Here is a 20,084-nt window from a genome sequence, read left to right on the forward strand (position 1 = left end):
CCTCAGGGAATCAGGAAATGCTGCTTCTAATTCTGTGTGTATCACCTTAAGCTTGAACAAATGCTGTTAGTATTAAAGCTGAGTTTTAATAAACCTAACATAATGATTTGATATTGTTGGGCATACTGTGTAAACTACTAATAGGGCCTTTTGTAAAGTAAGCTTCATCTGTGTTGAAATTCATACGTAATATGAATTCATAGTAGTTTGGTCAAAATTGTAATTTGGAGCCATGACATACTAGGGATTCTGTTTCTCCTATAAATTGTTAACATCCCATTGTTAACTTAAAATACTTGTACTTATAACGTTGCTGCAGTTTGTGAGTCCTTACGACATTGCCAGTTCTTGTTAGGCAGGTTTAATGATTTAGTTCATGTTGAGGCTGGCTTTTCCTTCCTGCGGTCAAAAAAATCTGTATGTTATTCAGGTAGTCCGTGCAAGGTATATATTCCAGACAGAAAACATTAAGTCTTTTGCTCTGTTAAAATAAAAGTAGATACATATCACACACACACACACACACACACACACACACACACACACACACACACACACACACAGTATAGGAAGCATAAATTATAGTGTACAGATTTCTTATAAAGAAGAAAATAAAAATGCAGGTAGAATTCAGTATTTTGCCTATTAATTTATTCCAACCTTGGTCTTATCCTCAGACTTATATCAGAATACTTCTTATTAATGTAACAAACTGATTACCATTAGAGTCTCATCTTGGCATTTTTTCTTCCATTAAAGCCCCTTAAAACCAGCTTATCTTTTAGCAGCCAGCTCTTTTGCCCCAGCTAGAACCCCCATTTTAAAGCTAATCTAAGACAAAGTATTAAATTGCTTTTCTTGAGCCCTTGATTATCTAACACAGTCTTAAATACCCTAAGCTTTCACTGAAAACATTCTATTAAATCAGAAATTACTGGAGAGAAACAGTAAGGATCCTCAGGGTGAAAGCACAAAAACAGGTCCTCAGAGAGAGGCAAGCATTCTTTGACCAGTTTCTGGTGAAGAGTTTTGGTTGCTGAAGTGGGAACTTAGGTAGTACTTCCTTAACTACCTCTACCCAGACTGAGAAATCTGCAGTATTCTAAAACTGCTTGTGATAAAAGCCTTTCAGATTCATTTCTGTGGGGTTCAAGTTGCTTATGATGAACTGGACTTTTGAATTGTTTGCATAAAAGTTGTTTTAGTAAGTCTTTTTTAAGAACCAGACTTTATTTTTTAGAGCAATTGTAGGTTCACAGCAAAACTGAGCAGAAAGTCCAGAGAGCCTCCTATATACTTCCACCACCCCTGCAACTTGCCCGCTATCAACATACTGTCCCCAGAGGGATATTTGTTACAATTGATGAACCTGCACGGACACATTGTTATCACTTAAAGCCCATAGTTTACAGGAGGGTTCACTCTTGTGGACATTCTAACAAGTCTTTTTAAAATGCTAAAAGTAATACATGCTCATTGCAATATAATATGGACAATACAGAAAACTATAAACAAGAAAATAAAAGTTAATATGTGACTCTCTTGGTGAACATTCTTTTAACTCCGCTTCTCTGCCTCTCTTTTCCTTCTGTCTCTCGTACATACTGGTGTGTGTACAAGCACCAGACATAGACACTGTGCAGTTGTGATCATGGAGTTTTGTAGTGTGCTTTTTTCTTTCTGTATGTTGTCGACATATCCATCTCAAATACTTACCCACATCATTATTTCTTGTGGCTTCTTAGAATTCCATTGTATCCTTTCACTGTTTAACCAGTTGGACATTTAAATAGTTTTAATGTTTTCATGATACTAATGATTCTTCAAAGTCCGAAACTCACTGCATATGCGTATTTGCTGACCTGTCTGGTTATCTTGTTAACATAAATTCCTAGAAGTAAATTACCAAGTCAAAAGGTATGTATGTTTTAATCTTTGGTAAATTTTGCCTAACAGACCTCCAGAAGGATTGTACTAATTTACATAGGCACCAAGAGTACATATTTCTTTCTAGCTTTTAAAAACCCAGTGTCATTAATCTTTTTTAATAGTTTTTTCTCCTATTCTTAGAGGGGAAAACTGATAGTTCACTGCTTCTGTTTGCATGTTATTCATTCAAGCAACAATTTTGAGTCAGGATGATGGAGGGAAGATGTGGAATTGCATTTCAACAAAAAATGATAGAGAAAAAATTTTCCTTTAATGAGAAGACTAATGCAGTTATTAAAGAAGTGAAAATAAACATTTTATAAGTCAGCATTGCTACGATTAGATATGGATGCATTTGTTTCATAATCTTTGCTGCCTCAATTCTTCTAATTTCAGTTATTTCTAAATGAAAAATAGGGGCAAAAAAGGAAAAAGAGAGAAGTTAACCAGCTGATTCAAGAGAATCTTTTTTCTGAAAGTACTGCTCAGCTCTTCTGCTCCTTTCTAGGAAGGAAACCGCACCAAAGTAGTCCCATGGGAAGAGAACCTAGATCATAGCAGGACTCCAGCCTGCCACCTGTTTTTTACAGTCCTGGAGCTACGATTGGTTTTTACACTTTTAAGTAGTTTTAAATGAAACATCAAATGTTTTGTGACACATGAAATTATATGAAATTTGAATTTCAGTTGATGAAGAAACTTGTATTGAAACACAGCAGCACTCACCCGTTTACACATCCGTGGCTGCTTTTGCCCTGCGGTGGCAGAGTTGAGCAGTTGTGACAGAGACCACACAGACTGCAAAACTGGGAACATTTATTGTCAAGCCCTTTATGGAAAACGTTTGCTGATCCCTAATCTCAGAATGTGGAGAAGAGAAGCAATGGGAGTGAGCGTGGTGATGTCTGATGTCTTACGTTTACTGTGAAGCTTTGTGGTTAATAGCAATGCAGAGATTTTGAACTTGGTTCTTAAAAGAGGGCTAGCTGTGCTGTTGGTTGTCATAGAAACTGCTAGACCAATCACATTTTTCTTCTCTTGGAAACTTCAGGACAGATGAAGACAGTGAAGTACGAGAAGCAAGTGATCTTCCCAAATAAGTTAACTTTTACTCAGGTTGGCAGCTTGGTCTGGTGCAAAAAATCTCTTTGAGAGTTTATTTATTCACCGATTTAACCCGTTTGTTAAGCTTTTGCCATGTGCTGGGCACTATCCTAAGTTCTGGAGCACCAAGCTTGGCATATAACATTTGTGCTCTTTGTATAGACTTCTGACAGTACTCCATGGAGATTTTTGTTTGTGGAATGAAATACTGGAAATACCCTCAGTCTTTCCACAGATGAGAAATCTGCGTGCCAAGTGGCTTGCTTGATTTCTTAGAGCTCTTAGTCCCAAATCAGGTCTTCAGTCCAAGTTTCTTGGTTGCCAGCTCAGCGCTCTTCCTACTAGCAGAGCCCAGAGACTCTTAATCCTTTTTTGTTTTGTGGACCCTTTGAAAATCTCGCCAGAAAATACACAAATGCACATATGTACACAAAATTTTGCATGTGATCTCTAGGGTTATGTGACCTTATTAAACATCCATGGTCCGGAGTTTTCAAAATTTCTAATTTAAGAATAAGTACATCCAGTGGATATTGATTGGGGTCCAGCTAGGAATTTGTCAATATTTGTTGAGCATCTGTTGGGAGATTTTGCAGAAACATTTGTGTAGTTATAGGTAACTCAAAGTAATTTCAAAAGGGGGGATCAAGGAACAGTCAGTGCAGGGCTTTGGTAATGATGGCCATGGTACTGGGCTTTGCAGGCTTGAGAGGCCCAGCTGATAATTTTTAAAACTCGTATGTTAGAATTGCGTACTAGTTGGCTTTTTATAGTAAAGTGCCATTGCCTATTAGATTCTCTTCTATTTCCTCTATTCTAAAATCTTCAGAATATTTCAGATCCAGTGATGCATTTGAATAGCTCTTAAAAGAAGCCCCAGATTATCTAAAGCAATCTGAGGAGTGATATGATTGATACTGAAAATCCATTTTGTCTCTAGCCTCTCTGGCAAGTTATTTCTGTGGACTGGAGTTGTACGATCCCTACCAAGTCTTCCAGGTATCTAGTTTTGTAACTTAGAACAACTGGAATGTGAACATACCAAGAAGGTATAGTAGTTTCTAGGTAGCAGTGTTAATGAAATGCTTTATAACTTACGAAGGTAACACTTTTATTAAGTCTTTTCACTGCAATGCTCTTACACAAAAATGAGGTCATTCTTTTTTTCTCCTCACTTTTAAATGAGAAAACAAGCTCCTCATAGATTTTTTTGGCTACAAATGAGATGATGTATTTGAAGTTAGTTGATACAGATGCCTCTGGCTCTGCCTCCGGCTCACTAAATACCAGTTGAACCTGAACATCAAAGAAAAACACTTGAATGATCATTTAGAGGATAAAAACATTTCTTTTGGTATTTGAGTATTTTTGCAAAGATGACCAGTCTTCAGTTTTTCTGAGAATCTCTTTCTCTTCTAATGTTAGTGAGTATGGGCTGTATTTTAAGCCAAAGAAACTAGAGTATTGTTCTGGGGGAGATCCTGGGATGGACTTCTGACAGCTCACTGAGTCGTTATTTACGGAAATGCACTGGAGGTGTGCTGTGCAGGTGGCCAGTGAAGCTGTGAGCCCCGTTCCCCTTTACTCCATTTGTTGTCTTAAACAAGTGGCCATTTAATTAGATGCTGTCTGTCTTCCAGGAGCAGGTGGGAAAGTGTGTAGATCATAGTGTTGGCAATTTAACAAGCTAGATCCCCATAGAAATAAAGATGAAGAAGAGCCCCTGGCAGTTTGGCAAACTAGAGCCACTGCAGTGGAGCTTGGACCTTGGAGAGATTCTGTCTCTTGTCACGAATGTGTTCAAGCTCTAGGTCATGTGCAGTTGGAGGGAATGCAGAGAACCAGCCGGTGGAATGGCTCTGTTATTGGCGGCTCTACCTTTGTGGGCTGATCTGGCTGAATGAAGATTTAACTCTGCATGAGAGCTGATAGGTACAGAAGGGAGGAGGCGTCTTCACTGTCCTGTATTGAAGTCCCTGGGAAGGATTTCTGTCAAAGTAACTCGGGTACTGTACCTTGAGAGTGGGCAAGGACCTCACAGGCAAACAGCCGAGGATTTGAATGATGGAATGGTTACATTAATTGAATGAGAGTTTTTAAAAATTCACAAATTTGAATTAATGCGTATATAGTATAACAGGTAAATGATAAGGATATAAGTTAAAACCCTCACCCCCAACCTGTGAGTTAGGTATGTTTAACAGTTTGGTTTGTTTTTTACAAACCTTTCCCTGTATGTTATGGGGATTTAATTTTGAAGGTGTTTTTAAATTGGAGTGTGTTCTAAATTTTAAGTTTAGTTTACTTTATGACTATTTCAAAGCTTCTGGATTAAATTGAATGGAAGTTGGGTGGTATGAAAATTATGTTCTGTTTGACAAAGAGTTAATACCCAGTCTCTGATAGTAGAGGCCAAAAGGGAGGTCAGGCCTGGATAACCTGGGGAAAGTTAAGGATGAGAGAAGGGATTTGGAAAGAGGAGAAATAGAATGGATGAGTAAATGAAAAAAATCAGTTTTAAATCCTGGCTCTGACTTTTATGGACTTCAGTACTCTAACAACCTAAGGTCTTCATTTTTAAAAGGGGCTAAATAGTATTTCATAGGGTTCTTGTAAGGGTTAAGTAAAATAACACATAAAGCATCTAGTCCAGTGGTTGGCCAAAGGAGCTTCCCTTTCTTCAGTTCTTTCTCTCAAAACAGGGAATTTCCATTTGAAGATTAATGTGTAAAAATTGTCTTATAATACATAATGAGGTACCCTTGCTTTATTAAAAGGGACTATTTTCTAGATTGGATCAGGAAAATAATTATTTGGAAATATTTCTTCTTGGGATCAAATCAGCTGAGTATTACTTGGTCATTGTAAAGGCTTGGAAATTGAGTTGTTACATATCATCTGTTGAATTTGAGCTTGGGCAGTTCTACCTGGCTTTGCATTCCTTTTGTCCGAAAGGAAGGGATTTTAGTTGGTTCTCCATGGTCTTTCTACCACTCTAGCCTGATTGTGTTTTGGCAGTCTAGTACTTTGTAGTTACATTAAGCAAAATCCTGCCACCTTTTTAAAGATTAGTTTCTATGTGTTAATCACTGAAATTAATTCAGATTAGTAACCAAGGTTTGACCACCTAAAATAGTACGAATTGTACAGAAATACATTTTCATCCCAGTTTCTAATTATAAGTTGAGATTCTTCATACACATGAGAAAGCTACATACTTTAAAGAAAAATGTGTATGTGTGATGATGCTGATGAGAGGAGGCATGTTTCAGCTTGGCATTCAGCAGACCTTTGCTACCTTCATTCAGGCTTAGGATTTTTTGCCAAAGACTTGCCCTCCCCTCCCACCTAACCTTTTTTACTTAGAGATTATACTAAATTAGTGGAGAACAGGTAGAAATTCAGATGAGCAGGGAGCAAATTAAAATTATGGATAACTCCACTTCTCAGAGAAAACCGTTATTAACAATTAAATGTGTTTAGCTCAGATTCTTTTTTCTTCGTGTTTTCGTATGTTTAAAACAAAAATGGTACCTAAGTCATACTTTCTATAAATGGCTTTATACAATCATCAGTGTATTGTGACTTTTTTTATTAAAGTATCGTTAATATACAATCTTATGTTTGTTTCAAATGTACATGGCAGTGGTTCAATGGTCCCTGAAATCAACATATATTGTGATTGTGAATTACTGTGCCTCTTTATCCCCCTCCTCCCCTGTCCTAGCCCCTCCCCCTTAGTAACCACTAGTCACTTCTCAGTGTCTGAGTCTACTGCTGTTTTGTTTCTTCTCATTTGCTTTGTTTCTGTATTCCAAAACTAAGTGAAATCATTTGGTATTTGTCTTTCTTCACCTCACTTATTTCACTGAGCATAATACCCTCTAGCTCCATCCATCCATGTTATTGCAAATGGTAGGATTTCTTTTCTTTTTATGGTTGCATAATATTCCATTGTGTATCTACCAAATCTTCTTTATTCATTTACTGATAGACACTTAGGTTGCTTCCATATCTTTGCTATTGCAAATAGTGTTGATGATAAACATAGGGGTGCATATATCTTTTCAAATCAGGGATTTTGTTTTCTTTGGGTAAATTCCAAGAGTGGAATGACCAGGTCAAATGGTATTTCTATTTTTACAGTTTTGAGGAACCTCCATACTGCTTTCCACAGCAGTTGTGCCAATTTACATTTCCACCAACAGTGTAGGAGGGTTTGTGTTTCTCCACATCATTGCCAGCATTTGTTGTTTCTTACCCTTTGGATGGTTGCCATTCTAACTGGTGTGAGGTGATATCTCATTGTGGTTTTAATTTGCATTTCCCTGATGATTAGTTATGTGGAGCATCTTCTCATGTGCCTGTTGGCCATTTGTATTTCTAATTTGGATAAGTGCCTGTTCAGGTCCTCTGCCCATTTTTTAATTGGGTTATTTGTTTTTTGGGTGTCGAGGCTTGTAAGTTCTTTATATATTTTATATGTTAACCTTTTATTAAATAAATCATTTACAAATATATTCACCCTTACTGTAGGCTGCCTTTCTGTTCTGTTGATGGTGTCCTTACAGAAACTTTTTAGTTTGAAGTAGTTCCACTTTTTTTTATTTTGTTTCCCTTGCCCAAGGGGATGTGTTCAGAAGTAAGTTGTTCATGTTTATATTCAAGAGATTTTTGCCTATGTTTTCTTCTAAGAGTTTTATGGTTTCATGATTTGCATTCAGGTCTTTGATCCATTTCGAGTTTACTTTTGTGTATGGAGTTAGACGATAACCCAGTTTTATTCTTTTACATGTAGCTGTCGAGTTTTCCCATCACCAGTTGTTGAAGAGGCTGTCTTTTCCCCATTGTGTATTCATGGCTTCTTTATCATATATTAATTAACCATATATATGTGGTTTATATCTGGGCTCTCTGTTCTGTTCCATTGATCTATGGGTCTGTTCTTTTGCCAGTACCAAATTGTTTTGATTACTGTAGCTTTGTAGTAGAGCTTGAAGTCGGGGAGCATAATCCCCCCAGCTTTATTCTTCCTTCTCAGGATTACTTTGGCTATTCTGGGTCTTTTGTGTTTCCATATGAATTTTATAACTATTTGCTCTAGTTCATTGAAGAATGCTGTTGGTATTTTGGTAGGGATTGCATTGAATCTGTAGATTGCTTTAGGCAGGATGCCCATTTTGACAATATTAATTCATCCTATCCATGATCACAGGATAGATTTCCATTTTTTGGTGTCTTAATTTCTCTCATGAGTGTCTTATATTTTTGCTCTGATCTTTATTATATCTCTCATTCTACTGCTTTGGGCTTCATTTGTTCTTTTTTTAGTTTCTTTAATTGTGATTTTAGACTGTTTATTTGGGATTGTTCTTGTTTCTTGAGGTAGGCCTGTATTGCTATGTACTTTTCTCGTAGAATTTCCTTTGCCACCTCCCACAGATTTTGGGCTGTTGTGTTTTTGTTTTCATTTGTCTCCATGTATTGCTGTATTTGTTTAAATTTGTTCACTGATCCATTGATTATTTAGAAGCATATTGTTTAGTCTCCATGTCTTTATAGGCTTTTTGTTTTCTTTGTGTAATTTATAGTTTCATATCACTGTGGTCTCTGAGAAGGTGCTTTTTTTTTTTCATTTTATTATCATTAATCTACAATTACATGAAGAACATTATAGTTACTAGACTCCCCCCCTTCACCAAGTCCCCCCCCCCCCCGACAATGGGATTCTTTTTTTTTTTTTTTCCTTTGTGTGAAGATTTTTTTTTTTTTTGAGAGGGCATCTCTCATATTTATTGATCAAATGGTTGTTAACAACAATAAAATTCAGTATAGGGGGGTCAATGCTCAATGTACAATCATTAATCCATCTCATGCCTAATTCTCGTCAGTCTCCAATCTTCTGAAGCATAACGAACAAGTTCTTACATGGTGAACGAATTCTTACATAGTGAATAAATTCTTACATGGTGAACAGTACAAGGGCATTCATCACAGAAACTTTCGGTTTTGATCACGCATTATGACCTATAAACAATCAGGTCAAATATGAATATTCGTTTGATTTTTGTACTTGATTTAAATGTTGATCCCACATTTCTCCCTTTATTATTATTATTATTTTTATTTTTAATAAAATGCTGAAGTGGTAGGTAGATGCAAGATAAAGGTAGAAAACATAGTTTAGTGCTGTAAGAGGGCAAATGTAGATGATCAGATGATCAGGTGTGTGCCTATGGACTAAGTATTAATCCAAGCTAGACAAGGGCAGCAAAACATCCACGGATGCAGAAGATTTCTCTCAAAGCAGGGGGGGTGAGGTTCTGAGCCTCACCTCTGTTGATCCCCAAATTGAGAAGGTGCTTTTATAATTTCAGTCTTTTTTAATTTATTGAGGCTCTTCCTGTGGCTATTATGTGATCTATTCTAGAGCATGTTCCATGTATACTTGAGAAAAATGTGTATGTTGCTGCTTTGGGGTTGAAGTGTTCTGTACATATCTGTTAAGTCCATTTGATCTAATGTACTGTTCAGTGCCCTCTGTTTCCTTATTTATTTTCTGTCTGGTTGGTCTATTTATGTGAGAGGTGTGTTAAAGTCTCCTAAAATGAATGTGTTGCAATCTGTCTCCCCCTTGAATTCTGTTAGTATTTGTTTTACATATTTAGGTGCTCTTATGTGGGGTGCATAGATATTTATAATGTTTATATCCTCTTGTTGGATGGATCCCTTTATCATTATGTAATGTCCTTCTTTGTCTTTTGTTACTTTCTTTGTTTTGCAATCAATTTAATCTGATACAAGTACTGCTAATCCTGTTTTGTCCCCTATTATTTGCATGGAATATCTTTTTCCTTCCATTTTTTAGTCTGTGTATTTCTTTGGGTATGAAATGAGTCTCTTGTAGGCAGCGTATAGATGGATCTTGTTTCTGTATCCATTCTGCCACTCTGTGTCTTTTGATTGGTGCACCCAGTCCATTTACATGTAAGATTATTATTGATAGATATGTACTTACTGCCATTTTAATTGTTTTTCTGGCTGTTTTTTTATAGCTCCTCTTTGTTCCTTTCTTCCTCTCTGATACTCTTGTTATTGATGGTGTTCTTTAGTTTTGTAATTGAATTTCTTTATTTATGTATGTATGTATGTATGTTTGTGTGTATTTACTGTAGGCTTTAGTTTTGTGGTTACCAAAGGTTAAAGGATAATTTCCTTACTATATAGTAATGTTTTAAATTTCTGATTACTCTATTTCAAACACAATATAAAGGTACTTTCTTATTTTCCTTCTTCCTCCTCCACATTTTTCATATTAGATGTCATAATCTGCCCTTTTTATGTATCCTTTGACTAATTCTGTGTATAGCTGATTTTGCTGCTTTTGTTTTGTTTTAATTTTGTACTTGCTTGGTAATTAGTTGGTCTACTACCTTCACTGTGGATTTATTTTCACTAGTGAAAGCTATTTAACTTTAGGGTCACTACAGCAGTCCCTTTAACATATCCTGTAAGGCTGGCTTAGTGATGATGAATTCCTTTAACTTTTATTTATCTGGATAGTGTTCATTAATACCTGCTTCAAATTTAAATGATAATCTTGCCACATAGAGGATTCTTGGTTGGAGGTCCTGTTTCAGTACATATATCATGCAACTACCTTCTGGCCTGTAGAATTTCTGCTGAGAATTCTGCTCATAGCCTGATGGGATTTCCTTTATAAATTAATCTTTTTTCTCTCTGGCTGCTTTCAACACTCTCTCCTTGTCCTTAATCTTTGCCATTTTAATTATTATATGTCTTAGTGGTGTCTTCCTGGGGTTCCTTTTGTTAGGTATGGTGCAGATAGGGGTTTTCATGACCTGAGTGTCCATTTCCTTCAGTTTTCAACAACTGTTTCTTTAAAGAGATTTTCTGTCCCTTTGTCTTTCTCTTCTTCTTTTAGTATCACTATTATGCAAACATTGTTTCATTTGGATTGGTCACATAGCTTTCTTATCATTCTTTCATTCCTAGAGATCCTTTTTTCTGTCTATTCCTCAGCTTCTTTGTTTTCCTTTTCCCTAATTTCCATCTCATTTACTGTCTCCTCTACCTGCACTCATCTACTCTTAAGTCACTGCATTATATGTTTCATTTCAGATACTGTATTCTTCAGCTCTGAGTGGCTTCTTTTAAGGTCTTCTATCTCTTTGTTGAAGTCCTCTCTGAGATCTTGAATACTTTTCCTTAAATCCATGAGCATGTTTATGACTTTTGTTTTGAAATCCTTATTAAGAAGATTGGTGATCTCCATTTCAGTTAGCCCTCTTTCTGGGTTCTGTGGTTATCTTTTGTACTGATATGTTTCCATAGTTTCTTGTTATCCTTGTTTTCTTCTAATTATAGAAATAATGTATTTATTAGAAAAATTCTTAAGGAATACAGAAATATAACAAAATAGAAGTTTCCACATAGCCAATTAAGTGTTTACACAATAGAACTTTTTAGTGTTGGTTTAGCAGTCTGCTGTATGGGTGGATTGTTTTAGTGAGCTAACCTGTAGTGTTTTCCATTGGGTAGTGAGTTGGAAACTGTGTGTAGTAAGCCATACTGCTATGAATACCTTGTGCATACATCTTGGTATGATTATCCAGTTATCACATGAGAGTAAATTCCTACAAGCATGTATGCTGATTAAAGTGTGAACATTTTAAAGTTTTTTGGGTTTTTTTGGTCAAATACTGTTAAATTTCACCCAAAAAATGCATCAGTTTCTCTTCTGATCAGCTTCATCTGGAGAATGTCTGCTTTCTAATCTTGTTTTTTTTCCTGTTAAAAAACAAGTTTTACCAGTTTGATAAGTGAAAATTACCTAGTTTGAAGTTATTAGTTGGTAAGTTAAATTTTCTTTCCCCCACAAGATTTTGACTACATATATTCCTTTGTGAATTAATGTGCTTTTGCACATTTTAAAAAATTGGAGTGTTTATCTTTTTCTATAAAACTAAGTATTTAAGTATTCCTCCACCTGGCTGGGGTGGAGGAATTGACTTAGCAGATGCCTTAGTTCCTTTTGAAACAAAATGAGTTCCACATAAAGAATTCACTTAAGTGAAACACCTTACTGCAAATTGTGTATTGGCCCTGGAGCCTGGGAATTCTGCCAAAGCAGTCTTGTAAACGCCGGCCTTCTTATTTGCAGAGTTGAAGAATGAACTTCGCAAACACTCCAGGTAGGAGAGCAGGGCCGAGACTTTTGTTTAGAGATAAAGCTAGAGGACAGAGCTCCTGGCTCAGGCCAGGAGGGTATAAGAGAGTCCCGGGGTGGTGCATTGTCTACGGGTTTTATAGGCAGTTGAGAGACAAAGGGCTAGGGATGTACACCTGCTAAGTGGTCCCAAAATATTTATCTTTGAAGAGACATGAAGTTTCTTATTAGGCTTCCTGGTTATTTACAAGAATTTTACTGCTCTGATTTCCTCCCAGGATAGCAGCTTCCCGGTCTGGGAGCATATTACTAAGACTGCCTGCTTTCCTCCAAAGGTGGGCTGAGTTACTGTCTGTTAAAGAGTATGTTAAGAAACTTACTTTTTAACTAATTGGGTTTTAAAATGCAATTTTATTTTCAAGATGGAATCCTTCCTGTTTTTACTACTTGTTTTGGGCTTGCTTGCTACATTGCCCAGGTTGCAAATCATTTATTTAGGGCTGGAAGAAGAAAAGCAGCACCTGGATTATCTTGCTTTGTTCCCCCACCCCCACCCCCACCCCCACCCCCCAAGGCCTTCACCCTCCTCTGTCTAAACCCATGGTTCTGGTCTCATTGTTATCTCAGCTTGGTGGATAGGCTCTTGCTGCCTCTGCCCAGCTGTCTCCTTTAACTGTGGGGTTTCCAGCTCCATCCCATTTGGCCCATTGATGTCTGTAGCTCTGCCAGTATGTGTGTAGGGAGTGAATGGGCCTCTGCCATCCTCTGTGATAAACTAAGCAAGACTTAATCCCTACGTTAGTAAAAAGTAACTAATATATAGGCCAACAATGTGGAAGGGCCAACTATTTCACTTTCCTTATTTTATCATGCTGGCAAACATGACAAAAATATCTCTTAAAGCAGCTTATGTTATTTTGATGTATAAAGCTTAACTTGAAATTTTGTATTTGATGCTGTCTCTGTATAACATACCATTTGGGGGATGTTGTTTGTCCTTGTTTTTAAGATGGGAGAGTGTGTGCATGTGTGTGTATATGAGCCAAGGGTGAGTGTGACAATGAGGACTCTATGTGACATGGGTAACCTCTCTTCAGAATGGTGCAGATAGGTGTTTCAGCAAACAGTCAGTTTTTGAATAAACTCAATGGGAGTACTTAGAGAATAGTGAAAATTTTGCCTTTAATGATGATTAAATAAAGCAACTGCAGGTAGACTCATAGACACCTGGAAGGGACTAGTGGTTACCAAAGGGGAGGAGTTGGGGGGCAGGGCGGGAAGGGGATTAAGGGGCACAGTAATTTGCAGTCATGATATAGGTTGGTCTTGGGGACGGTAGTACAGCATGGAGAATACAGTTAATGATTCTGTAACATCTTACTACATTGATGGACAGTGATTGCACTGGAAGCGGTAAGGACTTAATACAATATGCATAAACGTCGAACCACTGTTGTGTATTTGAAACAAACATAAGATTGTATATCAATGATATTTAATAAATAAATAAATAATAATAAAACTACAGAGCATTGTATCTGTCACATAGGAGGTTCCCATTCAATGATGGCAGTTCACCATTCACGTAAAACAAATGTCCTTGCATTCATTCCATAGTCATTTATTGAGAGCCTACTCTGTGACAGGCAGGCCAACGTATCAGAGGTACTGCAGTGAATGAAAAGGCTCAAATGTCTTCTCATGGAGCTAGCATTCCAGTGTGGAGAGATAATCACTAGTAAAATCAGAAAGAAGGTGATCTCATACTTGAACAGAGTGTAAGTGCTCTGAAGAAAGATGAATTGAGTGGGGGGATGACCGGGGATGTTGATGGGAAGAGAGGATTTGTAATTTTAACTAGCATGATAAAGGAAGGCACTGGTAAGTATTGTGGGGGTCAGGAGGATCAGTTTTAAAGCCATCGTTATTACTAATTAAGTGGGTGATTTGGGGAAAGAAAACTATTGATCCCCGGTTCCCTCAATATTAAAAAAAGATGGTAATGAACCTGCTGCTGCATAAGGTTAAATGAGATCATACAGAAAGCATGTACCATATTGCCTGTCATCTAACTCGCAACAGGAAGAAAGTGTGGTTAGTACCCAGTGAGGTGGGCACTGCCTCCTGGCAGTCAAAGGCTTGGAGACTCAGGTCTGTCCGGAAGAGTGGAGAGTGGCACTTTGTTCCAGAAGGAAAGCTGCAGTAAAGCAGAGTATCGAATATGGTTGGGGGCTAAAGAAATGAAGGGCAGGGAGTCTCGACTGTGTATGTATAGGGAAGAAATGGAAGCATTGATGAGATTCCTTTCTTCCTAAAGAGAAAGTAAAAGACTTATTTCTTTTGCTTTGTTTTCGACAGGTCTGTTACCAATCGATTATGCAGTTCTGTATCAGTGCTAAATCAAATGTTTTACAACCTAGTTTGGGGGTATGCAAAGGTAAAGTGAAAAATAGTTGCTCAATAGATATTCTTTAAAATGAAGGAATGAAAAGTGCTGGAAGCACCTGGTGAAACTTCCTGAGGACTTGCCAGAGTAGATTTGCTCTGACTCCTGAGAGAGGGGTTGGGTTTTTTGTAGGATGCTGATATTTCCCAGCGTGTGTTCCATAGCACCTTAGTCCTGAAAGATCCTCTGGATAGAGAAGTCAGCAGAGTTTGCAAAAGCATCATACCCCGTCACACACGTAGAGGTTCACACGGCATGATCACTGACTGGAGTTCTGGTCGGTTTTGCAGTAAAGGGACCTGCTGAATTGTGTAGCCCAGTGGGGCTGGGCCCTGCCCTGCACCTGTAGAACAACCCAGAAAGCCCAGGGGATTTGTGTGCGGGGTAGTAATACCACTGCTAGCTTACTTTCCCCGAGTTGTACTTTAGGAAGTAGAATTGTCACTTGTCTGTGTATTTGCGAAGCATTTGAAGTTCATTGAGCGTGTTTACTATAGCTGTTTTAAATTTAGGAGAAAAAAATTATTCAGACAAGTTCAAATAGAAAAATAACTAATGAGGATTATACAGTTTTGGATCTCAGTTTTCATCTTTCATTTTTCTTTTCTCTGTTGCTTATTTATTTTGTTTCTGTGACATACCTTACAGAATACATGCATACAATGAAAAATAATTATCTTAAAATTTGAAAGTGGAAACATTTTTAAGATGCTGCTATCTTAACAAAGGTACTTTTTCCCTCCAAAGGTGTATTACCCGAACTTGGGTTGGATGTGCATTGATGCCACTGATCCAGAGAAGGGGAACTGGCTGCGATATGTGAATTGGGCTTGCTCAGGTGAAGAGCAAAATTTATTTCCGCTGGAAATCAACAGGGCCATTTACTATAAAACTTTAAAGGTAAGAGCATCGGAGTTAGTCTGCTGTTAGTTACTCTGCATGCTTTTTTGCAAATGCTTTGTGCCTGAAAATAACAACTTTGCAGCCCTTGAAAGGATTATATTTGAAAGTGGTTCATCAACACTTGTAAAGTTCTGTTTTAAATACACGGTTGCTATTGTCTCATGTGTGTATGGGCACTAAAGCATGAAGATCGTGTTAAGTAATTACACACTGCATCTTTGTAGATACTGATGAGTTAAGTGTGTGGCAGTTACTTCCCTTCTCCTACAGCACAAATGCCATAGAAACTGTTTGACTGGCAGGTTTAACCAGCTTAAGAAACTATCAATAGGTGTGGCGGTTCTGGGTTAACTGAAAACACATTCTTAGGCTTAAGTGTGAAGTATCTTTGGATTAACTTCCCTTTTCCCTAGAATAAAAATTAACGTGTCTTATTTCCGCCAAATTTTAATTTGGAGACACTGATCGCTGAGATGAAAAGAAGAGGAAAGTCATTTGTTAGAGTTTGTAGTGAGGTCAGAGGTGGCTGAGTACGTTCAGATAAATTAGTGTTAGGAAGTGTTGAGTGCCGCTGCATTTCTGCAATAAGCAAGCTTGTGTCTGCCTCATTTTCATGTTCCCCCAGAAGGCAGATTTGTACTCACAGTGCTTGGAAATGTTCTCTAAGGTGGAGTCTTGAGGCTCTAAAGATAGGTGATTGTTCCTTTTTGGAATAGATGTTTGCTAAAATCACTGTCAGGCAAATTTCTCTTTGTTCACTTAGTTCCATTAAATAGTGTCAAAGATTGAGGGACAGTCCATGAAAAATATCTCCATGGAAGTGAAAGTACTTAATGAGTAAGTATTTAAGATGTTGGTCAGTTTTGCAGAATGCGGAATTTTGCCAGTGCAGCAGCATTAGGACTTTTGGAAATTTAAGTAACACATGCTGTTTAATTTTCCTTTGCTGTAGTTTTCCTGTCATCTGTAGCCAGTTGAACTGCCCTTTACCTCATTTTTACCCATGTCCTTGCTTGTAGTCCCCATAGGAAATATTTGTGTGTGAGAATAGTTAAATTCTCATTTAAAACTTCTTTCCCATTTCCTTTCTGCTGAATTATAATAGTATGCTTTTCTGATAGGTATTACTGTAGATTTTGTTATGTGAGTTTGAAATTGGATTCAAAATTTGGTTCAAGAATTCGCTATGTTCCTCAAATTTGTTTAACATGAGAACTGTATATGGTTGGATCAGTGAGGCAGGAATCCTGGTGGAGATGAGAATGGGGCAATGAAAGAAGAGCAAGCCCAGGGAGATATTAGGACACTTTGCAGTTCCTTCATTAGACTGCAGGTTAAAGTATGCTCATCTCTGATAGCAAATCTGAGAAACATTGAGAAACAGTGTTTGGGAGAGTATAGACTCTGAAGCCAGACTGTTGAATTAAATCCTGGCTTGCTGTGTGACTCATGACAAGCCACTGCGACTTTATGAGCAGTGCAGATTTAGGCAAGTCATCTTTCTGTTCCTCAGTTCCCTTGTTTGTAAGATGATACAGATTATTCTAGTGCTGACTTCATAGGGTTACCATGACAGTTAGGGAGGGAGCTCTAGCACTTGGTAAGTGCTAAATAAATGATAGCTTTTTTTGGTGAGACAGTATTGTGTTGTAATTAGGAGTTGGGACTCTGGAGCAGATGCTTTGTTGAGCAAATTTTGGCTTCTGGATGTATGACCATGAGAATTTACGTAAACTCTCTTTGTTTTAATTTTCTCATTCGTAAAAAATGGGATAATAAAATTAATATATTGAGCTGTTCTAATGATTAAACAAACTAATAGGTGTAAGGTTCTCTAAGCAGTTCCTAGTCTAACCTATGTAGACAGTTTTACCTAGCTATATACTACTACTATTATTTTTACCTGTCTTTGTCCAAAGTAATGTAGTTCTAATCTTTGCAGGCACCCCATCCTGACCTTTGATGCTTGCTCAAGTATGCACAAGACCTTTCAGATTCCTTACGAGGGATTATGTAACTATATACTCTATTAGATTAAGCTTCCTGTATATTAGGTTTTGTAAATAAATTTCATGTGATGTTCTTCTGGGCTGTGTATCACCTTCTCAACTATCACCAAGATAATTGGGAAATTTCCACATTGGCTTTGTTTGTAATATGATTAAAAACTATTTTAAATTCCTGAAAGTTAACTGTTAGCCTGCTCTCCGTTTACTCATCTCTTCATTAGTTCGACAGATATTTGTTGACAGTGTACTGTGTACCACGTGTTCTTCTATAGTAGTGAACAGAACAGACAAGGTATCTGTCTCATGGAGCCTCCAGTTTATATGGTAGGAGGCAGATAACAAGAGAATAAGTAAACAGAACAATTTCAGATAGTGATAAGTGCTTTGAAGACCAAAAAATGTGGTAGAGAGTGACTAGGTATGGGGAGGGCTGCATCAGCCCTGGGTGGGTCAGGGAAAACGAGAACATACCAACCCCCACGTGCATGGGAAGGGGCCAGCCATGCAAAAGAGCTCCGTGGGAAGAGCAGTCCAGAAAGGCAGGTCTGGGTAGACGCAAAGGCCTTGAAGTGGGGATAATATATATATATATATATTTTAAAGAAATAGAGGCCATTATGACTGGAGCAAGGAGAGAGTGGTAGATGAGGCTGGGGAGATGGGCAGGGGCCAGGTCAGGTGATGCCCAGTGGTCTGTAGGGAGAAGTGGGAGTTTTAGTATATATGCAGTGTACCCATTTGAGAGTTGAGGCTCTTTTGTGATTTTTAAAAGATCATGCTGGGGAATAGATTGTAGATGGGCAAGTGTGGATATACTTTGTGTGTTATAATAATTCTGGAGTTTTTCTCTTATTTTGACCTGGTGTCAGGAATATTTGTTGGAACCCTTGCCTCTTCCTAATTGGTCTGGTAAAATTTTCAAGTTTATATTTACTCATATTTAGAGAAGAAAGTGTGCTGGGTTCTGTAAGCCTGTCAGAAACCAAAGGAAAAGTTGGAAGAGCTTAAAGTTTGTTGTTATTTTTTGTTAAACATCAAAATACAATATATAAAAAAGAGGTTGTTGGGGCTTTTTGACTCATTTTTTAAAACGTGGGTTTATATTTCCTGTGTTCAAGGACATAATTTTTCTTTTCTTCTGAAAGTTGACTTAAAAAATCTTAAATGTGCTAAGCAGTACAGAAGATAAACAGTACCACACAGAAGCAAACAATCATTGATTTAAAAAGATATATTATTTTCCTCTTCATAAAGGTCTGTTATTTGTGTAGCTGTTTATTTGAAGTTGGAAAGTATATAGCTCAGTAGGGTAATAATCATCTGTTACTAGCAGTTTTGCAGGTGGTTTTATAGCTAACGAATCAGGTTGCTCTTAGTCTGGCAGTTTACCAGCTCATTAGCCATTTAAAAATTTTATATTAGATTTGAGTAAAAACTGGTTCTGGTATGTTTTTTTATATTGTGTGTTTTGCACTGACAAAAGTATACCTTCCTAATAAGTAAAGAGCTTGTGCTGATATTTAACTTCACTCCGTCGCTGATACATCAGTACCCTGCAGAAGATTGTAGAGGAATGTACCCGGACACTTAAGCTCTGCATCTGGGAGGGCTCTTGAACACAGCCCGTGGTGTCTTCTAGCTAGGGTCCTGGTTATGCTGTTAGGGTTAGAATAAATTGGGAATACATTTTCCTCACTCTTTTCCATGTTTTTTTTTTTTGTAATTTTGATTTTATTTAGGACTACATATTTATGAAAACCTAATAATTTCAAATATCATACCACCATTTCATAAATGTGATTATAACAAAAAATAGAAAAGCAAACTACACACATGGAATTAGAAATCATTTACTTAATTAAAAAAAAGCATATTCCTTCAACAGAAACAGGTTAGCTCATCAGAGTGCCAAAAGACATCTGTAATGGCTATTTTAACTCATTAAAATCTTACATATTAGGTTGGTATTTTTGGTTTAAGGGCAACTGATTCCAGAAGGGAAATGATACATGGGTTTAAAGATAAGAAAATGGCAAGTTTTAGCCATCTTTGGGGGAGAAAGGAAACAGTGGCTTGTTCTTTTAAAGAATTTAGAATATTTTAAAATTTGGACTATATAAACAGTGAGTTCTGCAGAGAATGAAACAAAATAATATTTACTTTCAAGGGCTTTATCTAGATTAAAAGGTATGTTGAAGTGAGGACTATGCTGCTTCTAAACTGACATCTTAGATGGAATTCAGGGCATTCTCTTCCATAACCATAGTGCAATGCTCAAAACGAGGAAGCTAACACTGCCCTGGGATTTTATGAGCTGATTTGTACACGTATACCTATTCAAATTTTGTCACTTGTTCTAGTCATGTCCTTGTAGGAGAAGAAAACTCAGCTGCTTTCAGATGTAATGTCTCATCAATCTTAGTTTGGACAATACCTCAGTCTTTGGGTTTTATAACCTTTCAGTTTTGACAGAACTGGTCAATTTTTTTGTAGAATGTCCCAC

General features: G+C 37.3%; 1 protein-coding gene across 6 annotated transcripts in view; it reads left to right on the forward strand.

Annotated features, from left to right (window-relative positions):
• PRDM2 (PR/SET domain 2) overlaps positions 1-20,084 on the forward strand; it is a 130,401-nt gene that overhangs the window by 42,115 nt on the left and 68,202 nt on the right. For 5 of the 6 annotated variants that reach the window (XM_036999610.2, XM_036999607.2, XM_073233230.1 and 2 more), the window contains one exon: positions 15,417-15,569. In XM_036999610.2, coding sequence (XP_036855505.1) covers positions 15,417-15,569 — 153 coding nt within the window. Of the gene's footprint in view, positions 1-15,416; positions 15,570-20,084 lie in introns of those variants that run through there. The other variant, XM_073233231.1, reaches the window with a different exon arrangement.

This window comes from Manis javanica, chromosome 4 (assembly GCF_040802235.1).
Source record: "Manis javanica isolate MJ-LG chromosome 4, MJ_LKY, whole genome shotgun sequence".
Classification (NCBI taxonomy): Eukaryota; Metazoa; Chordata; class Mammalia; order Pholidota; family Manidae; genus Manis; species Manis javanica.